The 17,443-nt window shown below is 36.8% G+C and overlaps 1 protein-coding gene across 1 annotated transcript; it reads right to left on the bottom strand.

The window, feature by feature from the left end:
- Nucleotides 1-674: 674 nt before the first annotated feature.
- LOC308261590 (pancreatic triacylglycerol lipase) lies at nt 675-17,038 on the bottom strand (the record flags this gene model as incomplete). Its single annotated transcript, XM_080693623.1, has 13 exons — nt 17,015-17,038; nt 16,838-16,883; nt 15,442-15,596; nt 14,443-14,565; nt 11,998-12,132; nt 11,120-11,231; nt 9,647-9,766; nt 9,411-9,530; nt 8,797-8,915; nt 6,467-6,596; nt 5,279-5,387; nt 4,321-4,485; nt 675-738 (listed from the first exon to the last, which is right to left on the bottom strand). Exons 1-13 carry the CDS (start codon nt 17,015-17,017, stop codon nt 675-677), a joined length of 1,401 nt encoding a protein of 466 aa, XP_080549749.1. The 5' UTR covers nt 17,018-17,038.
- Between the last annotated feature and the right edge of the window lie 405 nt (nt 17,039-17,443).

The raw sequence follows: 17,443 nt of genomic DNA, 5'->3' as shown, positions 1-17,443 counted from the left end.
GAGTTCCCCTGCTTACTTCTCTCTTGATGCTGGCCTCCATGATGTGAAAGCAGAGCCCATACTTTCCCTCTCTCTTCTTCCTGCTCTATACCCTGAGATTCACACACCTAGGACTCACATGATGAGGAGCAGACACAGAACTTAAAGCTGAGGGAAAAGAAGCCGGTGTGGTGGCGCATGCTTGTAATCCCCGCGCTTGAGAGGCGGAGACAAGAGGATCACGTAGGTTCGAAACCAGCTGCCACACTGGCTTAAGAGACCCTATTTCCAAAAATTAAAAAAATAGGTCTGGTAGTGTAGCCTGGAAGTAGAAGGGCTTCCAGGAACCCCAGTAACACCACCAAAAAAAAAAAAAAAAAAAAGCTGAGGAAACAGAGGCAAAGGTTGGTGCTTTGGGCCAGGAAGTCTGCCTTAAGTGATCAGAACGACATCAGTCATATTAGTAGTGGACAAGAACAGTGTGAGGTAATATTCCCAAGTTGAAATGCCACATCACATGTCACAAAAGTCAGCAGTTATCTGTGGTTCTTTTCACCAACTGCAGGTTTTGGATTTGAATCATACCCAAAAGCTTCATTGGACAGAAAGTACACTGATGACAAAAGACAGAATATATTGCTTCACTGCTAGATTTTATTAGCAATAAGATTGAGTGACTATATGTCAGCTTCCTCCTAACATGGGGTGAGGGTGAGCAGGACCTCCTCCTTCACAGTTTCTGCACTGCAGAAGTTGAATCTGTGGAGAGAAAACATCAAAAGGTCACCTCTTGCTGACATTAGTTGGAGTGCTGAGCATGAAGACAGCTGCGATTCTCGCTGCCTGCCCTACTGCAGCCTGAGAGAGGGGCACGATCTGAGCCAGAGACCAGACATTGACTGAGGGAAGAAGGCTTCAACTATAAAGGACTTAAATATCCTTTCTAGTCTTGTAAGGTGGTTGTGCAAATAATATAGAGCAGCTGATAACCACACCAAAGACTGGAGGGACTTACTTAGTATTTTAAGACTACAGCTGACTGTGGGTAACTGAAATCAAGCAATAAGAAAAATTATGAATGGAGCAAATTACTGTACCTGGGATCCATATGGTTGAATTATAGGTAGGTGTATGTTTGCCTTTTAGAGAAACCACTAAACTGCTTTCCAAAGGGATTTTATTGTTTATACTTCCACTAGCCATGTATGAAAGTTTAAGATTCTTGTTACCTTCAACAATGCTTGGTATTGTCAATATTTTTAATTTTAGTCATTTAAAGTTTATTTTGATAACTAATTGTGGATTTAATATGCATTTTTCTAATGAATAGGGTTTCTTTTCTGGATTTTAATCTTGTAAAATCTTTATTTTTATATTTAATGTGCATTCCATGTAGGCATAAGACAATTAGATACCGATTTGAAAAAAAATCCAGTGTAAATTATATGCCTTTTAATTGTGGTATTTAGGCCATTTTTATTTAATATAATTATTGACATGATTAGGTGTAAGTTTTTTGTCTGTTTTCTTTTTGTCCCCTCCATTCCTGGTTCTTTTTTTTTTTTTAACATTTTTTATGCTCTCTTTTAAATTATTTTTATTCCATTTTATTCCTCTCATTGGTTTGTTTGCTAGAGTTCTTTGTGTTATTATTTTGAAAGTTGCTTTAAAAATGATAAAAATATTTTTAACTTACCACATTCTATCTTTAAGTGTTATTATAGCAATTTATACATGGTATAAGGACTTTCCAATAGTATATTTCCATTTATCCTTTTCTTATGGCATTGTTATTATAACTTTATACATACACACAAACACACACATATACACACTTTACACATACACACAAACACATACAACATATACTCACCTTCTGAAATATTGGTATTATTTTAAAGATGGCTCATTTGGGTTTGGTTTTAAATTTTAGTTCTGGATAATGAGCACAAGGCCTCTTGTGTGCTAATGTGCTCGGTAACTGAGGTTTACTTGCAGTATTTCCAGAGTAGTAAATAAGATTTATAAACCTCACATATTTCCAATGTAATTACTCTCTACTGTTTTTTAAGTTTTTTTTGTTGTAGTTTCTTTTCCAAGTAGCATTATTTTTCTCTGCCAAAAATCTTTCTCACATAATTTCTTATGGTTTTGGTATGCCTGAAAAGTATTTTTATTTTTAATAGATGTTATTAGGAATAAATTCTAGGTTAAGAGTGTTTTCCTTTTAGTATATTAGGAGTAAATTCTAGATTAATAGTGTTTTCCTTTTACTGTATTAAAGATGTTATTCCACTGCCCTCTGCCTTGCGTTGTTCCTAACAAGAAATCTGCTGTAGTTTTTATTTATTTATTTATTATTTATTTTGTGTAATGAGGAGTAAACCTTGGGGCATTATACCTACCAGCTACACCCAAAGCCCTTTTAGAATTTTTGTGTTGTTTTGTTTTAAAACAGGGTCTTCATAAGTTGCTGAGAGCCTTGCTAAGTTTTCAGAGGCTGACTTTGAACCTGGTATTCTCCCATCCCAGCCTCACAAGTGCTGAAATTGTAGGTGTGTCCCACCATTTCTGGTTTTTAAATTTTTATCTCTACTCATCTGGATGTGCTACGATATTTTTCTTTAAAACTTTCCACAGGTCTTTGATAATATTTGCATACTAAAATCTTTTTTCCCTTTTTCATTTTGAATACTTTCTTCTATGTTTTCAAATTCACAATTTCTTCTGAGTATTTATTGTGTTTTTCATTTTATTCAGTCTTTTTCACAGCAGATTGTATTTTTTTATCCCTAGAAATTATTTTTGATTCTTGCCGTACCTCTGCTGACCTATTTGAAGAATAGATGTTTAATAACTGTTTAACTCTCCTTGTCTGATTTTCTAACACCAGTCTCAGTTCTGGTTGAACAATTCCTTAGTTACTTCTTTCATTATAAGTTGTTTTGTTTCTTTGTATAGCTGGGGATCTTTGAGTAAATATCAGACATTGTGAATTTTATCTTGTTAGCTGCCAGATAATTTTTTATCTCAATACATCTTATTCAGCTTTGTTCTGCAATGCAGTTATTTGAAAACAGTTTCATCACTATAATTCCTAATAGATCTCGATGATTCATTTCTAACTAGGAAATAAGACCTTCCTAAATATTTTGCCCAATGTCTCTTGAATTTCAAGCTTTTCTTAGAATGGTTTTGTTAAAACAAGAAATATTCTCAGTGCAAGAATAATGGACACTGTTCTGTCTAATCTTTTCAGATGACTATTAACCTGATCATGCCTATTTGCTAATACACATGAGCTGATCAGTACTCTGCTGATTACTCAAGGGGTTTTTTCAGAACTCTTGTATTTGTCCTCTAACATTCTCCACTGTTAGGCTGGGTCATAAGACTGAGTTGCCTTAAAATCCCTCATTCTTAATTCTGTCTGTTCAACTTATAGCATATATTGGACTCTGCCTGAATTTCTCCTGACTGTGCCTTATCCTAGAAAATAAAGCCAGTAAGTTGGGGTAATTTTAAGAATCCACTTTGGCTTTTTGTCTGTCAGGCATCACTGTCTATTATTGCTTGGAGTTCAGTGCCTTGAAAATGACTATTTCACATATTCATCTGAAATTTTGGTCTTTTCAGATGAGAAGACAAACATGGTATCTCTTATGCTATCTTTGCCAGGAGAAAAGTCTCCTTTTTGAGTGTTTATGGGGTTACAATGGCCTAATGAAAGGACAGGCAGTGTTTTCTGTATCAGAACTTGGGTCACCACTCAAAATTCTTGAGCAGAAATTGATAGTTTTGTGATTATCATCAGTTATCCCTTCCTGGGAGTCCAACATGGAAAATATCCTGTGGCTCAGAAATCCTTCAGACCTATTGAGAACCAAGGACTGATCTTATGAGATTTTTTTTCCACTAATATCAGTGAATGGAAGAGCCTATTTTTGTTCCTTGATAAGTTAAATAAGTTCCTGACAATCCGAAATGCAATTTAGTTAACCTATAAAGTTTGGGGATGAACCACACATTGATTACGCCAATGGCAAAAGGCTTATCTCCCCCATGAGCTATTCTTTTTTCCTTGGGATCATGAAGCCAGATTCTAACAATTTATATCAGACAACACCACACTTACCTACAGGTCAATCAAAGTTGTCTTCTCACTAAAGTTCTACACTTTCTCCTAGGGACACAGATATTATTGGGAAAAAGCTGTGGCTGGAGCATGGGTGAGCCACTGTGGGAAGTTTAGCCTAAAGGAGAATTTTAGTGGGAATTGTGAACACTCCTTGATCATTCTCATGACTTTGATGCCTTTGGCCTCTGATTTCCATTACTTACACTCTTCCGTCGTTTCTTTCCACTTGGATAGTGGACGCTCCCACTCTGGGTCGGGTTAGGTTGATCACATTGTTATACCAAATAAACTTCACCCTCTGCAGGTCCCCAACATCCACATCAGAGTCAATCTCATTGGAATGAGTATAGCCAGATTGGAGAGTGCCCCTGTGGAGTTAAGAAGTTAAAAAAGATATATAAATTTACATAAATACATATAAAATGTACATATATGTATTTCTAAAGCCATCTTACAATACCTGTCTAGCTGACATGATTTATCATTTATCATTCTAATGTATTAATAAATTAACACATGTGAACTCAGTGATAAGATTTGCCATCAGTAACTCATAACACTTTAGTCATCTTTAATAAAACTTCTAACATGATTTAGTCACAATTTGCTATTATAGTCACAGTATAAAAATGGCACCATCATGTCAATCCTCACTGATTTCTAGGGAATAATTATTTACTGATTATAAAGCCAGATGCCAGGCATCTAAGTAAACATTTATGGTTTTCCCAGAAAATAGTAGAGAAAAAAATTAGAAATAAGGGTCTGAAATATATTAAGGTACAAGTGTGACAGAGTATCTTTCTTTCTATTATATGTGACAGCACTCTATTTCGTGTATATGTGGGGGGGTACTAGAGGTGGAACCCAGGGGCTTTTTTACCTCTGGGCTATACTCCCAGAGCTATTTTATATTTTACTTGTAAACAAGGTCTCACTAAGTTGCTGAGATCCTCACTCAGTAGCTGAGGCTGGCTTTGAACCTGTGTGATTCTCCTGTCTCAGCCTCCCAAGCACTGGGATTATAAGCATGCGCCACCACGCCCAGCGACAGTACTCTATTTTTATATGCTAAAGGATAAACAGTTTTTGCTAATATTATATATTATGTATGCCTAGTATTTGAACATATAAGTAATTTAAAAGTAATATTTTACTCACTTAAAAATTTCATACTGCTTGGAGTTTACTCCGTTTCCAAACAAAGAAACTAGGATGTGTCCTGTAACCTTCTCTCCAGACAGTGTGACAGTTACCTTATACCTCCAACCTGCAGAGGAGGTAAAATTGGTAAAATGTTGATGTGTAGAAAGAAGATACTAAAATCCCATTAATTTCCATCCTACTACTTCAGAATTTTGAAGGATTTATGCATAATGTTAGAAATTTTTCTAAGAACATAGCCATAGTCATTACTTTTTGAAATGTTCCAAGTATTGGGGAGTGAGAAATTTCCAATTTTTTTTTCAAATCAAGAGACAAAGCAGTATATTTTGCTTAAAAAGTTTTCGACCTAAAAATTTGTTCTTGAATGTTCTAAGAACTTCATGTTAAAAGGTAGTGGGAAAATAGTAAGGGTGTGTCATTTATAGCAGTTTGTTTTAGTTTCATTGACCTCCAGATTTTAAAGTACTGACATCTTTTTGTCTACATAGTTTTCATGAACTTTTAAAATTCTATCAACTTTACATACTTTACATTGCCCTTGGGAATATATCAGTTTAGATAATCAAATCACAGTTTCTTTGGCTCTAGTTTAGAGTGAATTATAATTCTTTGCCCTTTAGCTCTAACATGGGCCAAATTGAAGATGAAATAAAATTCGCCTTTAGATTTTTATAATTTTCTTAATTACACTGCCTCACATCCAAGTGGTTTTCTTTTTATATTACCCAGGAAAAAAACTAGATCCTGTTCGCATGCCTCACCTCATACCCTATAATTTCAATCCCTCATGGAATCTACTATCTTAAATATACCTCAAATCTTCAGTCCAATCATCTCTGTCATCACTCTGTAGGATTACTTTTCTCTTTGTATAAAAACCTCAGAATTCTGCTTCATGAACTTCTGACTGAACACAAAGAGTCTGCGAGAGGAAGCCTGCTGCTTTCAACACCAGAATCACATGTGAAGAAATGTATTCTTCATACACGAATCATTTGGGCCCCACACTCTGTTCTGCTGCCCCCATTAGCCATCACTACCTTGTACATGGCATGAACCATATGTCCACTTTAGGGAGGAGTGTTACTAGCATGCAAATTTAAAAGCAATTTTACACATTACCAAAGGGCATGATACAATTCATAGCCGTAAAAATATAATGTAAATAAAATAGAAACTTACGAGCAAAATTACTGGCATCACCAGTGTTCAGAAAAAACTTCTGGCCCACTCCACTTGTTCTCCCAACAAATCTATCAGCATAGTGACCCATCTGTGGGCATCCTTGGCTTGAACAGGGGAAGCACTTGTTCTAGTGAAGAAAATAAGAATGATAATGATAATAATAAACATAATAATAATAATGAGAAAGGGTGCTCTTACTTCTAATAGTGTACTGTCTTTTCTTGTCCAAGGATTTAAATATTCTAATGCTAGTCTGTTCTGATGGTAAAAGAGGTTTTAATAGTATTTCTGAAAAGATAATAATGGCTCTTATGATTCATAAGGATAAAACAACAATTTAGCTATTAGAAACACAATATTATAAAAACCACACAATTGAACACACACACACACACACACACACACACACACACACACACACACCGCGATTTTCCTTTCCCTTTTGCTTCTTCTGGCATGGTGATTACAGTTTATTTTAGAAAGACTGTATAATAAAGAACAGCTTCTGATATGTAAAACAAGATTCATTGGGAGGCCCATAGGCCCAAAAGTTAGGCTCTTCTCAATTTCCTTTGTTTGCATTTTGCAGAGCCAAGACTGAAGGATTGAAACCTCAGAGTTCTACTAATGTGAATAAAAACCTCAGAATTCTACTAATGTGAATAAAAAATGTTCCAGTTGGCCAAAAAGGCTTAACCATGAAGCCGGAGTCTGAGGAAGACAGTTGTATTACGTAATAAAATATCCTCCCTTTTTGTATCAAGGGATTGTCATAAAAGGGATGGAGAAGGAATAACAGAGTTGGGAGGCCAAGCATCTAAATTTCCACTGTGGAGGGGAAAGCCACTAAACAGTAAAGGCAGATGATGAACTGCTGAGTCAGTGGACCAGAGGATGGCCATGGCATCTATTATGCTAAGTGGCAATTGAGGCAGCCAGAAAGAAATGGCCAAATCTCTCTAAGGAAATGGCCCAAACCAGAAAAGTAGACAAGCCCAGACTTTATCTTTAAATGCTACAGTTGTAACCTTCAGTAAGGCCAACAGGGACATGACCCAGAGTCCAAAGTCACCAAGACCCTCTGCACCAATGGACTTCCACTTAATTCCCTGTGGGAAACACACTGACCACATCATCACCAGGATCATATAACCCAGGAATCTCTTTGTGAGAAGTTAGAAAGGGGTCTAAAAGCCATGACCATTATGTAAAAGTACTATATTTATTATTGAATCAGATTGATTTAACCACATGAGACTTAAAGCTTTTTTAATGATTTGTCTATAGAAAGAAATAATAAAATTATAACAAAGAAAGTAGATGTGTGTTTTTTGTTACTATATAATCAATCTGTAATGTGTGAACAAAATATGCACCCATCTTCCATAATAGCTAGTACTCATGGAATATTAACTTACTTTTTTGTTGGGGAGGGGAATCTCACTGGCTCAGCAATTAATATGTGTCATCTCATTACTTCTTTTACCAAGTGTGTTGAGTCTACCACTAGTATTTGAAGATACTATCTCAGAGAAGTGAACTATTTTCCTCCAGTCATTGGGCTATCTGTAGAGTCCTAAAACCAGAACTCAAGTTCTTTCTCTTAATAACTAAGGTATATCTCCTTAGTAATTGCCTGACATGTTACTTCCTAAAAATTTCTTTATTAAATATTATAGGTTAAATTTCGTATTTGAAAAATTATAATGAAAAGTCAATTTTTCAAACACAACAGACAATATATGGCATGTTCCAGATCACATATAAAACCTCAGTGTAGATATCAAGAGAATATTAAAAAAGATGAAAGCTCAAAAAAATATTAGCAATTATGAGATATACAGACATGTCCTATGTCCATAATTCTATAGCTTAAAGGGTCAGCATTTAAGAAGCATTAACCATGTTCATAAACACACTCTAGCCATGACTCTAAGGTTGCTATGAACTAGATTTTACTTATTTATGTAGCATATTTCCATATTGAGTGTGAATATTTATTGATACTTAGAGAAAAAGTTAGACAAGGGCATTTTGCTTTACAAGCTCGTTTCTTTAACATACTCTAATGCATCATTGTTACAAAAATACATATCTATGGTTAAGCATAAAAATATAAGCATTTACTGAATGATGTCATGTTTGGCAAACTGTACCAGTCATGAGGAGCGATAGTCACACAAATCAAATGAGGAGCTGAGGATGTAGCTCAATAGTACAGGCAATGTTTAGCATATGCAAGACCCCGGATTGAATTCCCAATGCCACAGAAAGGTAATAAACAAAATAAAAATAAGTAAAATTCAAATGAAAGGTAGTCTACTTACTGCAGAGAAAACACTATAAGCAGCACAAGAGAATCCAGCAAAGCCAGTAGGGTTGAGAATACTATCAGTATAATACTTGTAGCTTCTTAAGTGATTGCAGGCTGCAAAGTCACGAGTTCCTGTGAAATCAAGTATGATTATGAATCAGTGATAGATTGTATTTTTCTAAATTAAAGTCATGATTAGAATATAGCTACTGAATGGATTTCTCTAATTAGTGTGAATTCATAAATATCACAACACAAAACATGTATCCAGTGTATTCATGACTTATAATAAAATCAGAAATTAAGTATGCTTATAGATCATAATAGTTAATGTCATTGTGAAATGGAGAAATAACTTGAGAAGGAACAGATGGATCCATATAGATGGCAGTGCAACTTAGTAATAAAATCCTTGAATTAGGTCCTTGCAAAATAAATACAATTTGTTTCTGATAGGCTCTTTATCCCCACTTATCCAAGTGAAATATCAGGGATAAGATTTCATGTCTCAGGGATGAAATTTGAAACTTTTTATCATGTAAATGTGAGTTGTACAATTCCAAAGCAAAATAAAACACAAACTTTACCCTAATGAAAATCAATCTCATTGCACACATCATTATTTACCTTCCCAGATTCCATCTATGTCAACAATTTGAGAGAGAACATTCTTCTGACATCCAGGCATTTCTATTCCTCCATTTGGAAAGAAATCTAGATGACCTGCAGTTTGGCTCATTCCAAAACCTGAAGAATTTTTAAAAATTAGGGAAATATTATGTTACTGTATAAATACAGGATACTTTTAAACACTCGAATGCATAGTCTCAAAATCCTATAGAAACAGGAGCTGTGGAACTCACCCAGGTTGGGGACTATTGGGGCACCATCTGTGTGAATTACATCCACAAACTGAGCGTCACTGGGGTCCAGTCGCACTAGTTCAGGTGTACCTTCAAAGCAAGGTTCGGCTGGATCCAGTCCTAAAGCAAACAGGATGTCCTCAACAATGTTATTGTTCATGTGGTTCACCTTTCTCCATTAGTTATACACCTGACTGCAATCATGAGCCACACAGGAAGAGTTAAACAAATTCTTCCTCACCTTACTCTTTTTTAAAAGAGAAATCTTTTAGTTTGTTCTTTGCTTGAAAGTGAAATTTCCCAAACATAGAATTTGCCTCTACTTGGGAATGCTTATGGAATCGTAAATGTCATAAGACTACATTATCCCTTGGAGAACCTTGGTCATTAGCAGCAGTTACCAGAAAAGAGACACTGGACTAAAAACTATCCAGGCTGAAAGAGTCTTCATTATACTGTTGTCTCTCAGGAGGGCAAGGACTTTGATTCTCTGGTGCTCAGTCCACAGCCTGGCATAGCACAGTGCCTGGCTGATCAGGCTGTGGGAAACATCTACCAACTATGGGAAAGAGAACATTCTGGAAGAACTTATTTTCAGACATCTAACAAGTAGATGTTAACACCTAACAATGTCCCCACCAACCCAAATGCAATCAGCATATCCAAAATATTAAAAAAAAAAACACCGGGTTAATGCAGGAAGTTGGAAGCTAGAAGAGGAAAGTGGTCTTTCATATCCAGGATGGTAATATCCAAAATGTGATCTACCGGCCAAATGCAGCAAGTCCAAAGTTTGTGAAGAAGTATTTTTAATCAAATAAGCAACACAGAAGTGGCAGCCCAGAGCAGCCTGACACTCTTTCTTCCTTTACTGGGATTATGGATTTGAGTTTATAAGCCATTGCTATTGAAGCAGAATGCAATTAATTAAATAATTTGAGCTCTATGAGATAAATTTTATTTATTCTATTATTTGTGGTAATTATTTATGAAAGTTATTCTTTGTGAGTGTCTAAGGGAAAACAGAGATGGTAAATTCTCTGGGTATTCTTAATCCATGTTTAAGTCACATGTAATATATGTAAATGCTAAATCACAAACTGAAGACCAAATATTGATGAAAATAAGAAGTACACCAAGCTGCCAGGCGTGGTGGCACACACTTGTAATCCTCGCGCTTGGGAGGCAGAAACAGGAGGATTGTGCAGGTTCAAAGCCAGCCTTGCTGGCTTAAGAGACCCTGTTTCTAAATAAAAATATAAAAAATAGGTGTCTGGGTGTGTAGCCCGGAGGTAGAAGGGTTTCCAGGAACTCCAGTATCACACACACACAAAAGTATGCCAAGCCAAAGAACATTCTGATAGCTGATCAGCAGAAAAAGCTGCACTCAGTTTTCCTCCCATGCTTTCTGTTGTATCCCACAGAGGCTACCTGTAGTCTAACTTTGTAGCTTTCCCTGTTTTGACCACTAACCTGTGATTCTTCCAATGGCCCCATTGGTTCTTCTTCCAGCCTCTCCAGCAGCGTGGGATCCCAGGCTGTGTCCAATGACATGGACATTGGAAGGAGAGTATCCAAATTCAGACTGTTGGGGGGAAAATAAAAACAAAAAAATTGGGGGGGGTATTGCAGAATTTAAGATAGGTGCAAAGGGAACCCCCAAACCTTAATTTTTACCATCACATATACAGCCCTTTCAAAGCAATTGCTTTTCGTTGTGTTTTTTCATAATTACAATGAGGAATATCAATGGGTTTAACTTTTAAACACGTGTACATAGAGCTCTAGTTTGCTCTACTACTGTGTAGAGAGAATCCCTGAAAGATATGTGGAATTGTTACCAGGAGATGATGAAACAAATATTTAGATTAGCACACCATACTGAGAACAATTATTTAGGCACATTCAAGTTTATCATTTTGTCCATTTTTGGTCACCCATTCAAGTAAGATAGTCCCGTTGTGCTTCTCTTCCAGATCACAAATGAAAACAAAAAGTTAGCTTAACCTTGAGGTTGATATTACCATTACAACTTGGTAACAACTGGTAAAATTAAAATAAATAATGGTAGAATTCAGCAGATACCATCTACCTCGTTGCTTAAGTCCACTTAATTAAAAACAAACTCGATTATTGAATTAAATAGGTTATTAATTAAGTCCAAATCTAGATTTTTTTCCTACATTTTTTTGACCAAGCCAAAAGCCACATCTCAGTAAAGAAATGTCTTTATCAATTATCATACCAGCAGGGTTTTTTTTGTTGTTGTTGTTTTGTTTTTTTTGTTTTGTTTTTAGAAAGAGAATCCAGAAAGGAATTTGTATGAGATTTTATGTATTAGAGTTAGTTACCTGAAGGGACTGAACAAAATAGGCCACTTCTGCTCCCACAACTCGGATGTTCTGTGAGGCCTGGGTGTATCCAGTTCGGGAACCTCCCTTCCAGTCCACACAGATGCAGTTCACGCTTTCCACCTTGAACATGGTCTGAAGGGAGAGATGCAATCAGTAGGTAAGTAATTCAGGATCTTTAATAATTGCTAATTAACATATTTGGTGACTAGGATAAATTCCCTTCTGAAATAGTACTACATTAGGTCACTTTCATCCCCAGTGATGAGGAAAACACCTAGTGTGTATCGGATATGGAATTCCTCCTGTGATGTAAAATGGACTCCAAATAGAAGGTGTAGGTATCATGAGAACTGAATTTAGGGGATCAGATGCACAGACAATTGATTCAGAGAAAACTATCACATGTGGTATAGTAGCTTATCTCATGAGAGCCTCATAAATGCCATAAAACATTGTTTCTTAATAGAAGGCAGCTGAGGACACCACCTGTCTCCTTCTCGGCTATATCCTTAGTGCCTATAACAAGTCCTGACACAGAGTAGGTGTTCATAAACATTTACTAAATGAATGAAAGACAGTTAGGACTCCTTAAAAACTTAAATATATTGAAGGGAATAGAGTAAGCTTTTTAATGATGAAAAGGCTAGCTGAAAATGTTGGATGAAGATGTCTTATTTTACATCATTGAATTTACCTCACATAACAGCATAGTCTACCAGATAGTTCCTAGAAGCTATGCTAATGGACATACATGGTCTCATGAAGAGTGGTTCTGGTAGGAAGTGTGTGTCAGTAGGTGTTTATACATATTTTCAACTTAAAAATAAGAATAATGAAGCAATCTTTGAAATCATCTCCACCTCTATCCTCCTATAGAGGGAAAAATTCAAAGAACATAAACAATTTTTCTTAGTGAGACAAAACAAATCTGGTTTGGCTGTTCTTAGTATCATAAAACTGCAAAGCATAGCATTTCTAAAATCCTAGATTTAAGGGTTCAACTTTACTAACATTGTTGTTAGCTAGGACAGAGTTAGGACTGAAATCCATGTCCTCCAACTGTCTGGTTTAATCACTTTCACTGGAATCATAGTCCAGGGCAAATGAAGGAAAATAGGATCGTTTCTGTTGAAACAGCAACAACCGGAATTGAAAACTGTCATGGTTTTATAGACATCATTACTAGAGGAAACGAGAGTAAAATGAAAGGAAAAGTGTCAGGTCGCAAAAAATGAGATTTCTAAGCTCTTCTACATCTTAACACAAGAATGTTGCCAAACACAATTGATGTGCATGTGAAACACATATGCTTTGGGATCTTAATAATAAATTGTAAAAAGAAATGTATATTCCCTTTGAGCTAAGAATCCCATTTTCCCCTTCACTGCTATGTAGAAAGCTATTATGCTCTTTCCGCAAGCATCAGAGTCAAAAGTAGTTTAGAAGGTAAGCTGTGGTTTTACTGATTGCTCCTAAACATGGAAAGCAAGTGGACTCTAGTGTGCTCCTCCTCAGGATCAGCCCTGTGATTACAGACAACTTGAGTGAGAGGCACATTCCATGGGTTTAGGAGGAGCTCTGTATCTTTTTCTTGACACCACTGAATAAACGAATACAGCTTTGTGCCACAAGAGCCAGAGAAATGTGATGAAAACATGAATAAACACACACATGCATGAATCAATAATATTGTTCCTCAAGTACTAGCAGTTACTAGGGAAATTATTCCATTTAATTTTCTGTATTTTAAATCTCAGCTATCACTGGGAACAGAGCCAAAGACAAATTAAATAAAATAGGATAACTTATGCCAGAACAATAGAAACTACTGTAGTTTTCCTAGACATCACTACCAGAATAGAAGAGAATAGCCAGTGAAAATGAAAGGAAAAGCATTTGTCTGGGCAAATGAGATGTTAGCTGTTCACACAGAAATTAAAATTTGTTGGGTCTCGTTTCATGTACATTTAATCCTAGTACACAGGAGGCTGAGACATGAAGATCACAGGTTGTTGTCCAGCCCAGCAATTTAGTGAGACCCTGTTTCAAAGTGAAAAAATAAAATAGGAATGGGTGTAGCTCAGAAGTAAAACACTTCTGGGTTCAATCCCCAGTACCACAGAAAAGAACAAGAAGAAAAAATTAAAAGATAATGAACTTAAGGGGCTTATATTAGCATCTGCTGTAGCTAAACATTTGAAGTAGTAATTATTAAATAATCACCAATTGGAGCCACCAAACATCTACCAACCTTAGTGTCCTGGCTACTCCAGGCTTTCTCTACCCACCACCACATCCTGGACCTCTCCTGGGAAACCCAGGATTAGAAGATCCTTCAGTGACATGGTGACCAGAATTTGTCCTCCTGACTGGGGCCATGCCCTCTGGTTCCTGATCATCACTCCTGAGACAATCTTCCATTAAGAGGTTATTAGGTCTCACCTTGCACATATTGGCCAGCCAGCTTTCGTCTCCCTTGTCTATGAATCCATGAATGATAAAGCGAGTTTTTCTATCTGTTCTGAAATTGGAGCTCCTGATAATTGATGAATCTGCAGTGACTATCTGTTTTGGGGAGAAGAGTGTTACAGGTCAACTTTTTATAATAGTCTCTAAAACATATGGAGAGAGGCTATAGGCAGATGAAGATAACTGGCATTGGGATGTAAAGGACTCTCCCTTTATAGCTGAACTAGTCACACTCATCCCCAAGTTGCTACTTTCTGGTAATCACAAAAATTTTACAGTTGTTAATCTTGGGATAATAAGTCTTCTATAATATTTGTCATTAAGATCTTGTTTTTATGTGATGGATGTCTTCACATACATGTGGATTGATGCATATCTATAATATACCTAATTATCCAACATTCTGAGATATATCTGTATATAGATGTTCTTCCAGTTATGATGGGGTTATATCTTGATAGACTTAAATAAGTTGAAAGTACTATAAGCTGAAAATTTGTCTTCCAAACATCATAACATCAATTCAGCGCACTGTAGGATATAAGTTGTTTACGCTCATGATCAGTGGTTACTATGAGTTGAGTCATGCCGCTACTGTGTAGTGAGAGAGTCTTGCTTAGAATATCACTAGCCCAGAAAAGGTCAAGATTCAAAATTTAAAAGATGGTTTTACTAAATGCATATTGTTTGCCCCTTCAAATGGGAGTGTGTGTGTGTGTGTGTGTGTGTGTGTGTGTGTGTGTGTGTTTATAATCGTTTGACCTTGCATCATGAAAATAGGAAAAAATTAATACGAAGTTAATTGACCTTTTAAAAATAAGTTTAAATTTTATAAAGTAAAATTTAAGCTCATGGCCCTAAAGCTCTACAGAGATTCTGCCATCTGATTTGTTCTCTTTAGAAATGAATATTCAGTATACTAATTGCACAAAACACGTGTAACTAAGTGATGAAAACAATGTGTATTCTTACTTGATAGTTATCCTGGTTCTCGTTAGTATACAGAAGAAAGCGGGTGTTGATGTCCTCTGGACTCCAGGGCAATATTTTCAGAGGTCTTTCCACGATCCCTGCCCAAGGGGAATCATCGCTGAAGCACCCGAGTCTATCATAGCAGACTTCTTTTCCTGAAATCACCCAGAAGTGTTTTAGCACATTAGTTTAACCAGAATTCTCCTTCTTACAATCTCTAGTACAAGTAAAATCACATTCGGTGACAAGTCTTCTAATTTCCCAACACCTTCCTATCTACATGCTCACAAAGCAGCTACAAAAGATTCTAGGCAGGGATTCATTTCAGCTTCTCTACTCAGATATGGTTTCTGGGCCACAGGTTCCCAAGAATGGAGCAGCCTGTGTCCCAGGCCTTGGTGGAGGCAGCAGGTGCAGAGGCTCAGAAAATTTCATTTTTTTGAGTCTAGCAAACATAGATTCAGAAATTTCCTCAGGGAGGGGATTGAACCCAGGTTGAATCACTTATAACTCTATGACTGGCAGGATACTGAGCCCCTCTGAGCTTTGGATCTTTGTGAAATAGGGATAATAACCTAAACCCTTTAATGGGATGACTGAGAGACTTTGGTACAATGAGTTAACATCTTGTCCAGTATCGGACACCAGGAGCCACCATCTGGCTCTGAACTTTGGATAAAGAAGTTGTTTCATGCAAAACTCCGTCTTTCCACCCAGACTGAGTGTGTAGGTATCTGACTTATGTTTGAAAATTATCAATGATTCCTACAAAAAAATCTATGATTTGCCACAACCATGGGCTGGCATATTACTGAAAAAAGGGACAACTTCAGGGAAGGCTCTGGAGAAGAAGTTCAGATCATCAGAGGAGTAAGAATAGTAGCTGTCAAGGGGGCTGCGAAGCTTACTACATGCCCGATGCTGGACAAGATGTTTACTCATTGTACCAAAGTCTCTCAGTCATCCCATCAGAGGGCTTAGGTTATTATCCCTATTTCACAAAGATTCAAAAGCTCAGAGGGGCTCAGTATCCTGCCAGTCATAGAGTTATAGGTGATTAAACCTGGGTTCAATCCCCCCCGAGGAAATTTCTGAATCTAGGGGTGCTAGACTCAGAAAATGAAATTACAAATTATATTCGAACTTCAGATAAACAGTGTGTTATATATCAATTGCTTGAGTTACTTCTCATTTATCTCAAACTTGAATTTAAGTGGGCATTGTAATTTTATCCTGCAAACCCACTCCAATGCCTTGTGCTCTGAATCCTGCATCTCCTTGGCTTTACTCCTTGTCCTCCTCCCAACATGAACTCAGCTTTCACAATCCTTTGGAAACGATCACACAGTCAGATCCCTCGAAGTGTATATATATATATATATATATCTTTTCTTACCTGCTACTGCTCCCAGCAGCAATGCCAGTGTCCAGAGGGGCAGCATCTACATAAAAGAGAAAGCATGATTGAGATTAGCAAAATAAGGCTTGAAAATATTGGCATAATCCAAGTTGGTTTAGATCTCTGGGGAAAGTGGGTGCATTCCAATAAATTAAAAAGTCATTCCTGACTCACCATGACAGAGCCGTCAGGTTCCACGGACAACCAGGTGCCACCGAGAGCTCCTTTTATAGATGAGCCTTATCGTTTTTGAGCAATGCCAGGGAAAAGTGGCATGAAGAGAGCAGGTTCCAAGGATCTATTTCTAATTTTAATCATAGATAAGCCCGATCAATAGAGTTGGCAAAGTTTTCCACAGTGCCCATGGGAAGATGAGAAAGTGGTAGATATGAAAAGTTCCCTCATTGTATAAGCGCTTATACAATGCTCAGAATCATCACCATTGCACTGTGAAGCTTCTAGGTGGCCCCTTTTCTTAGTTCACACTTCTCTGGTTAGGTCCAGGAGTGAGTGTGAAACCAGACTGCTTCTGCAGATTGGACAATAGCCATCTTGACAAACTCAGTGCTGATGACTCTCACCAGCTCAGGCAGCTTGTCTATC

Source organism: Muscardinus avellanarius (assembly GCF_963383645.1).
Source record: "Muscardinus avellanarius genome assembly, chromosome: 4".
Classification (NCBI taxonomy): domain Eukaryota; kingdom Metazoa; phylum Chordata; class Mammalia; order Rodentia; family Gliridae; genus Muscardinus; species Muscardinus avellanarius.
The sequence above is the reverse complement of the archived record's forward strand: the minus strand, read 5'-3'. Positions and strand labels throughout refer to the sequence as shown.